We start from the raw sequence: 18,091 nt of genomic DNA, 5'->3' as shown, positions 1-18,091 counted from the left end.
TGTTTTATTAATAAAGGTGGAAGAATGTAAGACATTAAAAAGACCTTCTACAAAAAAGAGATTTAGTTTTGGTATAATAGAAATAAATAAAATTTCCTTATCAACTACAAACATACAGTCAAGAGTAAGCACTCCTTAAATCCTAGGTATGATCCTAAGTGCTTTACATGCATTATTTAATTGAATTCTAAAAATAACTGTGCAAATCAAGTGCGATTATTATCCTCAATTGACAGATGAGGGAATCGTGGCTTAGAGAGGTTAAATTAACTTCTCAAGATTGAGGACCCAAATTTTCAAGTGGTATGTGTAGCTTCAAAGCCTGAATTACAATGGCCATATTACTTCTCAATTCTGAGAAAATGAGTATAAGATTCATTAAAAGAAGTTTATTTCAATAATTTTAAACAAGTTTAGTCAAAACAAGGTAACCAAGATAGAGTACTAAGATATATAAAAATGCTCCAGTGTTTGTCAATCTTGAATAAGATTTTGAGCAAATATCATTATAAGCCTAAGCCATCTTAATGATATCTTTGCAGAAATGTGTATAATGTTCATGTATACAATGCACACATGCACAAGTGTATTCTGAAAGACACAGAATGAGGGGGAGAGAGAGGAAGAGATATTCTAAACCATTAAAAATAATTATTGTGTTAATTTTTATTATAATGATTTGAAGAGGTCATCAAGGTACTAGAACATAACTGCTGACTGCTATACCAAAAGGTAATTTACAAAGCTACATATCTCACCTCTGCCTTCTTTCCAATTTCCTCAGTGTGGAAAATGATACTGGCCTTCCAAAACCTTCACTTATGTTTGGACTCTTTCCATCTTTGAGTCTTATTCTAGTGTTGCTGACCATTAAAATAAATATTTCAGTGGGGCTGGAAAAGTCTCTTATTAGCCCAAGCCAAGCTTTATATGGCTTGTGCACTTTAAGAGGTTAATCTAGCCAGCCAACTCACTTTGTTCAGAAGTATTAAATGGAAAGACTGTAATATTCAAAGAAAGGCAAAGTTCATTGGGTAAAACCTCAATAATATAATGGAGCATAAAACTTCTAGAAATTTTTATCACGATATTTTATGAAACATATGCACACACTCACTGGAACAGAATCCAATCAAATGGTTTTGAAGGTCAGTTCAAAATCACCACATATGTAGAATCTCTGTGAGAAATATATACCATTTCCAAACTGCCAGGAAATATGTACTATTTCCAAAACTTCCTTTCCCTACTTGATAGTTTATCATCAGTTCAGCAGTTTACTATATAAAAACAATAAAGTCATCTACTACAGCAATGATACCATTTTCAGCCGAAGTATAAGTTTAGTAAAATATTCCACATTTTCATATCAACATATCCTTGTGTTATAGAACAAAATGAATTACAATGTATAATTCTAGAAGGAAGTACTATTTTAAGTGTGGGCAATGCATATAAAAACTAAAAACAATTGTGTTATTTTCCACTTCAAAACCAGGGGCCGGAGGAGAAGACACTCCATTCTTACATTTTAAAGAAAAGTGAATTGGAATGGGCATGGTTAGAGCCAACTCTTAATATAATTCCATGTTTCTAAAATGCCCAAATTCTAGGAGCAACTATGATTCTCCTAAGGGGAAGGAAGTAAAGGTCTACTTTGCGTGACAAAGGTCAGATTTCTGCAGGCAAATGAGTTTTCTGTAGTTAACTGTTCCTGGCTTATCACTGTCTGGGGAAGGTCCTAAAAGGTCAAGAGAGGTGTCAAATTGTGTTCCCTGCTTAAGGGACATCCTAGGGCTACCTCAATCAATGTAAGACCATTAGGACTTTTCTAACTCTGATTCCAGTTTTACTCTTGTAAATCTTGCTTGCTAATACATATTGCTGATGTAGATTTAAAAAGAAACTAAAATAGTATCATACATAGATCAAACGATAGAATACACTCATTTAACAACTTCTTTTAACTCTAAGATTGAGTTCAGTGAAATCCAAGCAGACAAGAGAGGTTTAGAATCTGGCTCTAATAACAAAGCATCACTCTACAGTAGCTGTGCTGGTGTTTACACTCTATGATCAATGACACTATTCTAGATTTCATTTAGTATGATGTAGCTTTACACAAACTATCTTAAACAGTTTCCCCAGTCATCACATATGTTTTATTATGGTAAAATTTTATTGTTCACTTAGATTGTAAAGACTTTTGAGTCACTGAAATACAATAAACATTGAAGTCAAAATTATTATTTGACAACATTTCAGTGTTCTTCTTTTAGTGCAACTATATGTCTAAATTTTCTCACAATGGAATTGGAAATACACAAAATGGATTATATTTATAAAAGCTGAAAGTGTTCCACCTATTTTGTAATTAATGAAGGGCATCTCTAAGTATTTTAGATAGAGTGTAGAAAACATCTGTATTTAATTATATCTTACTTTTCTTAAACAGGCAATTGGAATTGAATTAAGGAATATTTTGAAACCCCTATAGAGATATTAAAGTATTAATGGCTGTTCAAGAACTTCATTGCTACAATGCTTGAAAATGTTTAGTTTTATAGATCAACAGCCAGATACTTCATAAATATCAGATTTTCAACATAAAAGGAAGAAACATGAAATACTGATCAAATACAGAAAAAATACCTCTAGAAAAGACCAGGGATTTTTCACTATTATTATATAGCACATAATAAGGCACAGAAAATGTCTTGCATATTTGTGCAAATTTAAATAGGGTTTGTAACATATATATCATGAGAAGGATTTCTTTTTAAATTGTGTTGTGGATTGGGAAAATCTATGAGAATAAATTAACAGCTTGTTATTTATTCTTCACAGAGGAAAAACCTTAAGCTGTTTGCATGGCAACAGTGGGACACAAAGTATGAGTTTTTAGTACTTCTCCTTAAGTATTAAAAATATCAGATTTTCTCTCTGGGTGCTTAATGTTCCCAAATGCCACTTCTTTTCAAAGTCAGTATCAGTTCTGCAGTCAGTTTTCAATCTCCCAGTGGTAAGGATATATTCAAAGGCTCTGCGCTCAGCAGGATAGAAGTCTTTCTCTGTGAATGTAACTGTATCACTCATCAGTAACCTCCTGCCATAAGGGGAATCCATATTTTTCTTTCCTTTTAGTAACTCCTTGGACTCTTGAATGTCAGTCACTTCCCTAAGACCTGGGGTAGTATCTACATAATCTTAGTAAATAGCTCCTACTCATGCTACTCACAAATAAATGTCAAGCCTGCAGATCAAAGTCCCCACATTCTAAAACTCATGTCCTTTATGGATCACTTTTCATAAACTATACTCATGTTTTAGAAATAACATAGAGGTTCACTTTTTGCTTTCTTGCTTTTATCCTAGAAAAGTTTATTTATAAGACACTCTGATTTATAGATAATAGTGTGAAATTCTGATGCAATACATAAAACTCAATTATCTTTGTCTTTGAATAGCCTTCCACTGAAGTATTTTATAATACTTACCATCTTTTAGTAGAAATGCAAAAATCTTTGGGTTATTTAAATTAAAAAGCCACAGGTTGTTCTGCAATAGTTAGAGATCATTTCCTAGTGCCTACAATATATGCTAGATGGCCAATAATAAATTCTAATTCATAATTGATTTTATTTTTAAATCTTCATTATGCTACAGGTAAATGATATGACAGAAAATAGCTTCGGCATGTGTTTTTACAATCTATATTCATTTTAATTACTCAAAATTGCTTGGGAAAATGAATGTAATTATTTGAAATCATTTTCACTCTGCACTTATATAAAATAAATAAATCTATACTTCTTCAAGTAGATCTGAGTCAAATACAATAGACCAAGCTATCTTATATGAATATCTTTTAAGATCAGTTGTGGAGACAAACATTTTTAAATTTACTACTGTCTCTAAATAACTATATTTGGCAAACAACATGAGATTTAGAATAGAATGTACACAAATGCTATTTATACATGTATCTAGTTAAAGTTTAAACATTTATTATAGCAGTAAGCGCATATAAGACATTAAATATATATATATCAGAATGCTCAGAAAGGAGATGAAGACGGAACAACAAACACAATCCTTAGAGCCACAGAACTGTTTACTAAATTCTACATAAAAGCTTCATTGTGCTACTTCCCCTATATAAATGTTAACATAACTACATGAGATTATGAACTATAATTTCACTCTGAGTTCTATTATAATCCACGAGATATAAGGCACGTCACTTACTCAGAAGGTAGCTTTGGCCTTCACTGCTTTCACCATGAAAACAATGAAAATTTAAGGTTTGTAAAATATTTGTCAGAAAAATTAAACTTTATTGTTCTAATTTTTGTGGTAAATGGTTGAGGTACGGCAGAAAAACAGGTCAATGAAAGATATTACAGAGGCCCTATCTAATAGAGAAGTGTTAGGTTTTCTGAGATATCAAATTTTTATTTTTATTTATTCCTAATAAGAAAATAATTTGGCTAAAATTAAAATACGATGAACTTTTAAATTGAAAAAGAGGTATTTTGATTATGTTGTGAATCAACTGATATAGAAATAAGTAGGGTATGTGTGTGCATGTGCACGTGCTTATGAGCATGTTTGCTGATGCTGGGGGCAGGAGTGGGGAGGTATATTATCTATGATTCAAATCCTTTGACTTTCTTCTAGAGTTGTGGCAAAATGTAACTTACAGGTGTGTTACAGAAGAGCAAACAGAGTTCTTGTTAAACCAACTTACCAGTTTTTCGAAGGGGGAAATCATCCTTTGCATCTTGTGCTCCTGGTAATGTATACTTGTAGGATGGAGACGTTCCACTAAGGGGTGGAGAGCTTTGATCCAATGATGTGTGGTGGGCAGCCCTAGAAAAGAGAAGGAAGTTTCACTATTTACTCAGTAGTTTTTACTGCATGTCGGTCAGCAATAATCAGCTGTGCATGCTATACACGTGCCTCATAAGCTATGTTTATGCTCTTTCTCCTTAGTGTATACAAACCACAGCCTCATGTAACCAAGTTCACTGTAGCAGTATGCTATTGAATGATGCAGGGTTCCTAAGGATGTCCACCATGTGCTTGGTCATACAATCACATAGAAAAGTTTGCTTCGCTACAGTAATTTATCCAGAGTCTGAGCTTTTGACAATTTGAGATTGTTGCTTATGCTCTCTTAAGAGCCATCTTAGGGGAAAAGTAATCATCTCAATCCTTTTTAGTCAATAGTATAAAACAATCAAGGTAAAAGTAAACATATGCAAGGACTTCATTTTAAAAAATTGCTAGATAGTACATGTGAGTACATGAGAGTAGCCTTTTTTATTGAAAAGACAGGATTTTGCCAGTGGACTCCCATCTCCTGACTTTCGTGTCAGTTTCAGTAGTAAAGAATGGGAATCATATTCTTTAATATGAAACCGATTTTTAAAAATGTTTTCTTTTTCCTGGGTGAATACAATCTAAGAAATGCAATTGTGCTGCTGGAGAATAGTTTATAGGACTGAACATCGACTATATAGTAGATATAAATATCTATAATTATATACGTAACAAAAACAATGAACAGAACATAGTGCCACCATCACAATGATTGTTCTACCATTATTATTTGTTTAAAGCATACATTTTAGAGACTTTATTGGTTTAAGGATATTTCATCTAGCTATAACTGGCAAAAAAGGTATTAAACTCAGATTCTATAAATTAATCATTTGTGGTTATCTGAAGTTGGACTCTACTGAAGCTCAATTCCATAAAAACGAGGTAAATATTGCCAAGTAACGTGTGAGAGCTATGCTTAATATTACCTAAGAGAACAGCTAATGAACTTAACCAACAAATTCTTTGCATGTAGCTGTTCCTCATTTAAAAATGCTACTATCTTTTCTTAGAACAGACTTTAATTTTGAATTATGATTTAGCTATAAATTATGTGTGTAGTTTTAGGTAACAAAATCGTGTTTCTTTTTAAATAATTTGTGATATTGATTGAATATCTGAAATTGTTCTTCAGAGATTTGTTTTTCATGTCAACTGATATACATGATAGAAATTATGAAAATCATTCAAAAGTATTTATAAAACATTATGGTATCTGTCTGTTACCTGTTTGGAGATGTAGAGAACAGCAGATACCTATAAAATAGGCTTATAAGTACATTAACTCTTTAAATAGAACTCCCAGGATGCTTACAGTATTAATATAACAGAGTAATCAAGTACTATTTCTATCTTTAATGGTGTGAGGGATTGAAAAATATGTAAGTGTAAAATTCTATGTCATTTGGTAAACAATTTTAAGAAAGAAATGAAACTATTATCTATTAGTCTATTATCCATATATAATTTGCCTATCAGTTCTTTGCCCTGAGTTTTAAAATCACCACATCCTCCATATTTTATTGAAATATTTGTGTATTGGACTTACGGAAATATGGTTCCATAAAAACCATAATACCACAATGTATTATGTTGTCGGGTTGTGTGTCAGAAGCCAAGCTATTATTTTGCTGTCTGGGAAGAAATGAGGTGAGGTAGGCAGGTGTAAACTATTCACTGAAGACTTAGAGTTATTTATTTAGCAACCTTCCTTCTTCCCTTCCCTATCCTCCCTTATCTTCCTTTCTTCCTTCCTTTTTTTTCATTTGAGACAAAATTCTACTAAACTTTTAAAAATAGCTGACCTCCATCTTACACCAAGTCAAGTGTAATAAAATCACAATCTGCCAAATCTTTTGAAATTACTATATAGATATCAGATGCACCAGCTGAGAATGGAAAAATGCAAAGTACATAAGTCTATGCCCACCTCATATTTGTCAGTTATTCATTCATCAAAGAACGTATGTACTTCCTTGCCTTCAAGTTGATAAATGCCACCATTTATTTAGCACTTCTCTCTGTTATGTACTTTACCACATTATTTCATAGGACCGTCCCAGCAACCCTATAGGGCATGCACTATTATTTTTCTCTTTTTATGGAGGAGGAAACTGATCCTTTGAGAATTCAAGGAACTTGCCCACAGCCAGACAGTTGAGAAATGGCAGGCTAAGGATTTGTGCCCAGGTCAGCTAAATACAGAACCTGTGTTCTTTACCCCGGGAATGAAAACAGCCAAACACTGAACATACGTGTACCAGAGCTTGGGATGGCGGCTCACGGAATGATTTTTTCCATTAGTTGGAGTGTCTTTCGTTGCTGATTTACTCAATAGGAATTCTTGAAGCTTCTGCTTTACTTCTGTACTTGCCACTGCCCCTGAAACACAAACACACACACACACACACACACACACACACACACACACACACAGAAACAGATGTTGATGGTGAGTTTTGTTCTCTCGTGCCTCTAGAATATTTAACAAAGATTAAGAAGTAAAATCGCTGGTCACAGCATATAAAGTTTTCCTATTAAAAGAAGAAACCACAGTCCAAATATGCTTTAGAAAATAGTACAGTAATGCTTTATAAATACTACTTAAACTGCAAATTTTCAAAAGACTTCAGCTATTTCTTTAATTACTTTTGCAGAAAGGGAATTCCCAAAATCAATTTTTTTACGTTTAAAAAATACTGCAGAGGAACAAAACACTGTATTTTAATAATCAAGTTATCTTAAGGGATTAGATCCATATTAAATCCCTTAAACACATTAAAATGATCTTTTCTGAGTTGCTAGTTTGAAAACCTTAGTTTAAAAAAAAACCCTTTGAGCATTAAACAAATAAATATTGCTGACAATTCCACTTCAAGTCATCAAATTTTAAACCTTGCTACGACCTGATTTTGAACTGGCCTAATACCAGGGAATTATTTGGATCTGTCTCCCTCTTGTGGATAGTTCTTTTGCATGTGTTATGCCTTAAATCTTCTCAAAGTTTGAGTATGCCAAAACTAAATGGAGGCAAGGCTTTACTTAGACAGCAATTATTACTTGGCCAGGAGTAAGGAAGGCATAGTCAGGAGATATAGATACAAGCTGATTATTAAACAAGATGGCATATATTAGACTGCTTTAGCATTACATTATTTTTAAGGTTCAAAACAAGAGAAATTAGCACCTTTGCCAGATAATGCTATGTTTGCTTCTTGAGATGCTCTGCAGACTCAATGATGTGAGCTGGTATATAAATGTCAAAACTTCACAGTTGGGTCTGTAATCTACGCTTTTAATTAAACACAGACAATTTTGATGAGTCTAACTGCACTCTTTATCAGGTTTTGTTCTGAATAACGATCAGCTAACGATGAGGAAAGAGAGTCCATCGTTTACCCTGGTGCCTCTTACTTTCTCGTCCTCTATCTTTGCCTCTGAGAGGAGGAAGCTGCTGTTCTCTGCGATGCCTCTCTACTTCCTGTTCTTGCCTCTGCTGCTCCAGTTTCTGCTCCTTTTCTAGGAGTTCTTGTTGCTGTTTTATGGCTAGAAGTTCCTGTTGCAACTTGCGAGAAGAGAAAGACATGAGAGTGTGCAATTTCTTTAGGCTTCATAGTCATCACTGACCAAAACTGAAATGTTATGAGCTTTTGGAACTAGTTTGTATTTAGTTCATATTTGTACCCACTTTTTCTGTAAATCATTGAAATCTAAGGACAAGCAACTAATGCAGTGAAGGTCTTAACATCACCAACAGGCAAGTTTTAGGTAGCTCCATTATCTGTGCATCCCTCTCAAAACTAACTACTATAAATTCACTCAGGTCTTCTCATTTCCTTTAATTAAATCTTTATTTCCTTTAATGAATTTTCTTTGAACACACAAATAGGGAAAGGTAGGGACTGCTCCGAAGTCTATTTTACGAAGTCCCTCACATTATAAATGAACAACTGAAATCTTCCATTCTTAGCCTGAGAAATGGTGTAAAAATAATCAAGGCAAATACAGAATGGTGAGATATTAAGTTAATTTGGGAAAAGTTTACCTGAAGTTAACAAATGCTAAAAATTTCAAAACCTTACAGAGCAAGTTCTCAATAGACTAATGCAATGTATATATTCATAATATGTAGAATATATATGCTCTCAAAATATCAAAATAGCAAAAGCTTTATTCCTTCATTCAGTACACAAAAGCTTTTAGATTAAAGACACTGGTCAAGAAGAAACCACTTCCACAAAACTTCATTTTAATGTACTACTGTTTAGCTTTCTGAATCCCTTGAATTCACTTTCAAACAATGGATGAAATGAATATGATGCATTCTTGTTCTCTATTTTATTTTTATTTTTGAGATAGGGTCTCACTGTGTTGCCCAGGCTGGATTGCAGTGGCACCATTATAGCTCACTGCTGCCTCAATCTCCTGGGCTCAAGCGATCCTCCCACCTTAGCCTCCTAAGTGGCTAGGATTACAGGCATATACCACCATTCCTGGCTAATTTTTTTTTAATTATCATTTTTAGTGGAGACAAAGTCTTGCCATGTTCCCCAGGCTAGTCTCAAACTCCTGGTCTCAAGTGATCCTCCAACCTTGGCCTCCCTAGCTGCCAGGATTACGGGTGTGAGCCATCTTGCCCAGCCTGAAACATTCTTTTTAATAGACATCTTGAGATGTCCACTTCCATTCAGACTGAGAAATATATATCTATGAACTATAGTAAATGTGCTCACTGAGGAATAACTAAGGACCTTGAGTTCTACTTAGGTTCTGACATTAGTAGATACGAAATCTGAACAAGTTACTAAACTACTCGGAGTCATAGTTCCTCATATGTAAGAGAGAGAACAATCTCTCTTTAGCCACATATTTATAATGTACATAAAATTTAGTTTTTAAGTTTGAACCCTATTGATTTTAATTATTATTATTATAGGTTGAGCATCCCTAATCTGAAAATCCAAAATCCTAAATACTCCAACATCTGAAATAGTTTGAGCACTGACATGATGCCACAAGTGGAAAATTCCATACCTGACCTCACGTGATGAGTTCCAGTCAAAATGCAGGCACACAACACAAAGTTTAGTCAGCTTCACCCAGGGAAAAAAGACCCTTCCAGCCCCCGTTCAGCTGCAATACATTTTTTCCACATACACCCAGATTCACCCACATAAGCACACTCACAAAAGGTAACAAAATGGCATGTGTGTGGGCAAGACATGCCAATGGCATGTTCCTCACATTCAGACTCAGCAACGATAGTGATGCCAAACAACCACAGATCGTCCACATTGGTGGTTGAGACAATGACACCTTTCCTTTCCGAAGGTTCGATGTACCCAAACTTTGTTTGAAGCACAAAACTATTGGCAATATTGTATAAAATTGCCTTCAGGCTATAAGATGTATATGAAATATAAATGAATTTTATATTTTGACTTGAGTCCCATCTCCAAGACTCTCATTATGTACAGATATGTAAATATTCTAAAATCCAGAAAAAAAAATCCAAAATCTGATCTATTTCTAGTCCTGGGAATTTCAGATAAGGGATACTCAACATGTGTTTGTAACTTTCAATACTAATGAAGTTAGTAAATTTTGTTTTTTGTATTAGGTGCCTAAAACTCTTGATTTTATACCAAAAAGTAATAGAAAAAAAATAAAAAGCTATTATATGGAATGGCATCAGAGTCACTCTGGAGCAACAGGAAGCTAACTCTGTATATCAACCATAATAGCCTTATTACTCACAGAAGGACACAGAAGCATTTCTGGTTACTCTTCATATTAAAATCTTCAGCATTTTGGCTTCAATACAGCAGTGCCTTAATGGGGGTTATTATTCCATTGTAATGAAATAATATTCCATTATAGCAGGAGGAATGCTTAAATTCTGCCTTACCGTTAAATTCTATACAGATACTTGGGTTGGTCAAATTAATTTGGTGCCTCACCCAAAGCCCCAATGCATCTGAACTTTAATCTTTCATAGGAATCTAGACAAGCACACAATTTAATTACCATAGCTACTATTCATTGTCAAAGATTGCATGAATGAGTTTTAAAACAATAGAAAGAAATAAAACTTTAGCCCTCTATTTCTAGATGTTCTGGCCCATGAGAAAGGCAGGGCAACTTAAGAGCTTTGGAGGCAGACAGGCAAGACTGTAAATCTTGGAGCAACAATTTATTGGCTGTGTAGCCTTGGAAAGGTAACATTATTTCTCTCTACCTCAGTTTACTAGGTGGAAAAATTGGATAACAGCATCTAACTCAACAAATGGTGATTATTACAGAAGCTAAAGACTCAAAAAGCTAATATAAATAAAGCATCATGTACTGTATCTTTCCCATAAAAATGAAATCTTAATGAAAAACATCAACTTTTAGCTTTATCCATAAAAAATACAAGACAAAATAAAAATTCTAAAAATCAATAAACTTCCTAATCTGAAAAGATAATATTAATTATGTCTTTGGTTTCTAAGAAAACAAATTATTATTTTAGAAAATCATTTTAAAAGCCAAATTTTCCTTTTAGCTATCTCATAATCCTTTTTTCTCACAGGAGTCACTTTTTCAATATTTTCCAGATGTCAATAAACCTACACTATTGTTTTGTTTGTGCCAAATGAACAATTAATTATCTACTTGCTACTATTACCTTTTGAGTAAAATTAAGCAATAAATTTCTTTCTAAACAATTTATATCAATTTTATAGCTATAAAAGGCAGCAATAGAAATGAAAAGAAGTATCTAAAGCAGTAACTTATCAGTATTGCCCTGTATTTAGGGAAACATGACTCACATAAAGCAGCAATTGAACTACACCGATCCTTACATCTTAAAAGTATGGTGAAAAATGTACATTTTACTCATTTCTCTTTGCCATCCTAACATGCTGGAAGGAAAGAAACAGATCTAGGTATCAATGTTTCTATTATTGTTTCAAAGGTTAAATTTAAATAATGCTTCAGTATTCATTTAAAAATAAGTCTAAAAACTAAAGAAAGGCTACCCATACTTCAAAATGTAGCCATGAGCTACTGATTCCATTTGGGATAAAAGAAAGTACTCTCACTTTAAGGTATTTTATAGATCAATAATATACAAGAGTTCCTTTTGGAAAGTTCACTAGTAAAAGAAAAAAATGTATTTTATATCACTTGTCAAAGAGCCTTTTTAGAAATATAAGATAATAAAGTTCTTCCAGGATTAAGAAACATCTTGTAAACCAAGTAATATAGAGAAGATAGAATTTTTACTTCCTTAGAAACTGTCATATTAATGTGGTAAAATTATATACTATTAACATTAGTTATCTATATCAATCCTCTACTGGTGTGCTTGTACTTGATATGCAAACAATAAATTAAGTTCCTATAATACAAAATAATAAAGTATGAGATAACATAATTTATTACATTCATAAATTAGCAAGTGTTTGTCATCTTGAGTTGTATATAAAAATAAAATTTTTATTGTGAATCTTTGCTGCTTTTCTCTGTCATAATAAATTCAAATTAAATAGCCTTGTTTCAACTGTCTTTGTCAAGAAGTTGTGAGATGTTTTACAAATAAAGCTAAAGTAATATTTATCTCTGGAGATACAAAATAAAAAAACAGACACTTCTAATATTATTTGATAATAAGCTATTATTTTAAATTCTGGAATATGGATATATTTGTGCTAGAATAATTTAAACAACTTTAGTCTCAAATTGTCAACTACTCCCAAATACTTTCAATAAATCTTATCTACAGTCTATAAAAACATTTGTACCAGTTTCTCCATTTATAACTCCCTTAAGCTTTTTATTATACTATTATTATGAATGTATACATTATGAGTTTTTTTCTATAAGGAAGATTAGGACATACTCAGAACATCTACTTATACACCATGTTTGTTTTTCAAAAACAGCTGTCTTCACATAAGGTGACTAATTTATCCTTTCTCACAAATAGTATACGTAGACTCTTCAGAAATGAAATATAAAATGGGTCTTCTAGGCTCATGCTTCTTCCTGGTGGAGAACAGATGGGGCAAATGAACAAAATCACGTAGGAGAGAACCTAAAATTAGGATAGGAAGTTACTATTCCCTACTATTGATTCCATATGCTAAAGGATAAAGAAGGTCCCTCTGAGAAGCAAAACAGGTTTTAACAGGTACTTACCCAAAGTTTTCACTAGTAAAATCACAATTCCCTTCAAGCCATATATCCATGTCTTAATCACAGTGAATCTACCCGCAAAGTGTTCCCATGGGCACTGCTCATGCCCACCACGGTGCAGATTCCTGAGTAAGGTCACAGACAAAGAAGCATTTGCTACCTTGATATGCTCCTGAAGCTGAGCCTGGTGCTGCCGTGTCAAGTTCTCATGCTGCTTCTGAAACTCTGCTATCAGGAGCTGCTTCTGGATTTGTTGCTGCTGCTGGATAAGAAGTAATTCCTGCTGCAATTGCTTCTCACGGACAACAGGGTCCACCACGGGCATCATCATCCTGAGGTCTGTCCTTAGGTCTAAAGGTGAGATGGGCTCCAGGCCCACAGGAACTTCTGACTTCACATCCACTAGAGAACCAGAAAAAAGGGAAATGGAGTGGAGGAGGGTAATAGAGGATTGGAAATTAGCACATTGATTTGGAAACAAATAAAAAGTATAAGACATTATACCCTGTACAACAAATTTTATGCCAATGACTCTAGCCATTTCTTTATAATGATGATATAAAGGCATTTGTACATTAGTTTTGATAAATGGGCCATAGGCTAATTTCAGCAATTTGCACTCTTCCATGAATCTTCCACAATTCCCTTTTACAAACAGATGATTTCAATTGCTCTCTGGTATCGGCCATTCATAAAACTTATTCTACTGAACCCCTAACAACAATCAAGTCAGTGAGGACAAAAAAAAAAAAAATGGAATTATGTTGAGGAAAAGATGCCCTAAGAGAGAACTTCCACCATGACTAAATTTGTACACTTAAGAACATCTTCCTTTGTAATCAGAGTCAGAAGATATCTTAAACTTTACAAAGTAAAGGTTGTAATATAATGTATTTGCAGCACTGTTGGATGTACCAAAGACAGAATACAAAACTGCATGCTAAAATGTGGAAAATGGTGATTAACCACAGCAATGGTGCCAGATCCAAACATCAAGGAGTGAAAGTAGCCAAGTTTCTGAGTCCTGATGTTTAAATGGTAACAATCTGTATCTCAGCTACCTCACTCCTAAAATAAATAAGGTGGAAAAAGTATGAGGAAACTTAAAACAAGTATTTAATCAAACCACTGGAGTAAAAAAAGATTTGATGATCTGAGAATAACTATAGATGATAATATTTAAATTTATACAAATTAAATTAGAAAATAGATATAAAATTCTTAGCAAAAACTCTTAGTAGATAAGAATGCTGCTTTCTAAAGGCTTAGTTTAAGCAGAAAAACTCACAGACAGGGTAGCTATCCAAATATACCATTTATTTATTGTTGGTGTCCATTCTGATATTCTGAATGACCAGCATCCATGCCAATCTGGTTGTTAAATATTTTGAGTATGACCCTTACCCACAAGAATCAGGAAAATTGTGTAGTTCACTGTAAAAGGTTAAGCTAAAGACAACAGGAATTTTGGAGTGGAAACTGGCAAACTGGATTCCATGGCTTATCAAAAGAGGCCAGTCACTACTCAGATATAAACAATTATTGGTGGGAGTTGATGGGGGAAAAGAAAATATAGATCCAGTGTAGACAGAAATAATTGTTAACTGAAAATTAAATTGAAATATTTTTTGGGGGGTGGAGAGCTCACTTTTTCACCCAGGCTGTAGTGCAGTGGTGCAATTATAGTTTAATGCAGCCTAGAACTTCCTGGCTCAAGGGATCCTTCTGCCTCAGCCTCCCAAGCATCTGGGACTTTAGGTGCATATTACCATGACCAGCTAAATTTTTCTTATTTTTCTTATAGCTGGGGTCAGGGTAGTGGGGAGCTGGGGTGCTATCTTGCTATGTTGCCAAAGCCGGTCTTGAATTCCTGACCTCAAGTGATCCTCCTGCCTGACAGGCTCCCAAGTTCTGAGATTATAGGCACGAGTAACAGCACCAGGCTCTTCAAAAGTTTTAAATACTCCAGGAACCAAACAAAATGCTTCAATCTTTACATGTACCGGTTTTCAAATTCTGCTGTATAATCTAAATGCTTATTTGATTCTTTGATGTGTGTAACTTTGAAGATGTTATTAATTTCCCTAGGCCTCTGTTCCCTCATCTGTAACCTGGAGATAATAACAGTAAGTACTAATAACATGTAGCACATCCCTTAACAGATGTTTGTTTTTGCTTTTTTATGATATAAAAATGGAAATTTCTTATATATTAAAATAAACCATCAATAGTAAGTAGCTAACAAAACAAAAATATTCGAAACAAATATGAAAATAAAATGGTACATAATTTCTACTAAATATTAGAAAATAAACACTAAAACATCTAGATCAAAACAAATAAAAGAATACAACAACTGAAAATCACCTTCACTAGTAAAGAATTGCAAATTATGAATCGAAATAGAGCATCATTATTATCATATATATGACCCACGTATATACATAAGTGTGTACAATGCCCCATTGTATAGGCTAAGCGTATGACCAAAGAGACAATTATTTATTGCAAGTGGAGCTGTCAACTGGTAAAAAACTTATGCAAAACCAACTTGGTAATACGTATCAAGAGATGTTACATATTTCTACCATTCGATTCAGGTTCATCAACTCTAGGATTATATCTCCAGGAGATAATACTAAATAGGGAAAAAAAATAGTCCAATGCTATATTATTTACTAGAGTTATATTATTGTTATTGAAATCACCAACTACAAGGAAATGTCTCAGCAAAATATGTCACATCCATTTGGTAGAAAAACTATGCATTCATTAAAAATAATGTTTATGGGAACATTAAAAAAGTTGTAACATTAAATGAAAAAAGTGATATAAGTGATATTTACACTATGACAACCATTTAAAATATATACATATAAGTAATGTAGTCAAAATAGATTTATCAAACCCCTTAAAGTCCGAGGCTTCATTCTAGATGTTGGAGTTTGGTATTTTAAAAAAAGACAAAAATTCGAGCCCTTATTGAGTATATATTCTACCACGGTTTTTAAGTCGTATTAGTTTTTAAATTCTAATAGCAATGACTGGTGATGTAGATAACAGAAGATGGCTGTATTTTAGGTGGAAATATGAATGATTCTCCCTTTACTTTTCTATATTTTTCCAAATTGCATCTAATGCTCTATTACTATAAGTAAGTAACTTAGATTTGCAGATTCCAGTTTGGAAACTACAAAGTTAATTTTCCATGCGAATTTAAGAGCTATTTTCAGTGAGGAAAGAAAGGCTAACAGAAATCCTGTCTACAGATGTTAAGGCTTCATATACTTAAATGTCCTTGCTGGTCATCTGAGTTGAATGTCCATGTGCATGTGCCTGTGCTTATAGACTGATAGCAATCTTGGGTTGCTAACATTGGTTATTTTGCCATGGATTGACCAGAAGTTTGCACTGATGGTACTTTATGTGTCACTTTAACGAAAATGGGAAAATAATTTATAAATGAACTATAGGTTGATGGACATTGACTTCTCAAACATGATATCTGTGAAAGGAAAGAAATTAATCATGACAAGTTCAGATGCAAATTAGAATGATGGCCTGTAAGATCTCTTAATTGCAGCACCCAATGTAGAACTTTTAGTAAGGCTCTAGAGTAACATGAAATATTGAACATTAATTTAAAGAGTTGGCATAATTCCAACCAAAAGCAATGGCAGTTAAAGATATATTTCATTTTTACATTAAAAAGGCCAACTCCAGCCTTCAGCTTTTACATGGAAATCCCAAAAAACAAAGGTCAGAACTTAACCCTATAAAGACAAAATGTAAAAATTCAAGAGACCCTGGGGTCTCTTCTTGCTGGCATTCTTGTTATCCATGAACTACAAACATCAAACCTCTAAAAAAATTTTTTTAAGATAAGAAAAAAAGTCCTACAAGTCTCTGAAACAGTTATTGTAAACCTCAAAGGGTAATTTGACTTCTTAACCTGCTATCCCAACAGAAATGATTGTGTCTAACTGCTTGCCTTTGTTCAGAGACTAATCACTAAATTGTGAAAAATCACCCTCAACTTACAAAAACTGCTCTTGATTATAAATAATTGCCCAAGACTGAGAGAAAGTGGCAGGCAAGATCCCAGTCTTTCATCCAATTTATTCAGCAGCAATCCACATTCCATTTGTCTAGACTAAATATAGCAGCGTTTATACAAGAAATCAATAGTGCTTGCCGAGAGGAGAGCAAAGGCATGAATATTTCATCAAACTCAGAGAGAAATGGCAATCAGCACACTGATGGTTCTGTGCAGGTCATCTTTGGCCCGCTAGATTAGTTCCTGTTACTTGGACAATAGCTCATCTCTGCCTAATCATAATCATATCATAGCCATTCTTTCTATTTTTAACATTAATTGCATTGTGGGTGACAAAGGCTCATCATATTCCAAAAGGAATGTTGGATTTTTCTTACATCTTTTGTGACAGGCTGATAAGTCTCCCCAGGAGAAATAATAGTAACACAATACCAGGGCTGAGTTTCAACAAGTTACAGTCACTTTTACATCCCAGTATGTCTAAGAAAGGGCATTTTCCATAGCTTCCATATTATCATAATTAGAAATCAACTTACAGGGAAAAATTAACCACCATTTTTAACAATGGATAAATGGAATCATCTCTGTTCACAACATTCCTTGTCTGGGAACATGCAAATTCCTCAAAAATTACTTAGAGCAGGTGGCCAGTGATGCATATGTTATATTAGAAGGAAGCTGATGACAGCAAATATTAGTATTCACATTAGTTGTAAATAAAACATGTTTTTTAAACTGATCTCAAGACCTCTTGACACATGTAAGAAGGGACTATGATTTAGCTAGCTTTATTTGGACTCACCTTGTCTGTCTGAGGTTGCAAATAAATGCAAATGTATGCTATATTTATTATATTTCTATTATATGATTCACATTATTATATACCAAATGCCCAGTCAGAACATTTCCACATATATATTAACTAGTCTTAATTATTACCTTACAAAGTCCTGTCCATTCTTGACA

At 33.6% G+C, this 18,091-nt stretch overlaps 1 protein-coding gene across 50 annotated transcripts in view; it reads right to left on the bottom strand.

Moving 5' to 3' along the window:
* Nucleotides 1-18,091, bottom strand: part of LOC105475646 (histone deacetylase 9) — a 919,991-nt gene that overhangs the window by 405,671 nt on the left and 496,229 nt on the right. For 22 of the 50 annotated variants that reach the window (XR_011621594.1, XM_071094019.1, XM_071094020.1 and 19 more), the window contains 4 exons: nucleotides 13,229-13,470; nucleotides 8,284-8,449; nucleotides 7,140-7,266; nucleotides 4,751-4,872 (listed from right to left, as the gene is read on the bottom strand). Coding sequence is in view for 49 of the 50 variants with exons in the window: in XM_071094019.1 (XP_070950120.1) it covers nucleotides 4,751-4,872; nucleotides 7,140-7,266; nucleotides 8,284-8,449; nucleotides 13,229-13,470 (657 nt within the window). In the remaining variant the exon portion in view is untranslated. The remainder of the gene's footprint in view (nucleotides 1-4,750; nucleotides 4,873-7,139; nucleotides 7,267-8,283; nucleotides 8,450-13,228; nucleotides 13,471-18,091) is intronic. The other 28 variants (XM_071094011.1, XM_071094015.1, XM_071094034.1 and 25 more) reach the window with 6 other exon arrangements.

This window comes from Macaca nemestrina, chromosome 4, assembly GCF_043159975.1.
Source record: "Macaca nemestrina isolate mMacNem1 chromosome 4, mMacNem.hap1, whole genome shotgun sequence".
In the NCBI taxonomy this organism is placed as follows: Eukaryota; Metazoa; Chordata; class Mammalia; order Primates; family Cercopithecidae; genus Macaca; species Macaca nemestrina.
Note: the sequence above shows the minus strand (reverse complement) of the source record. Positions and strands in the feature narration are given on the sequence as shown.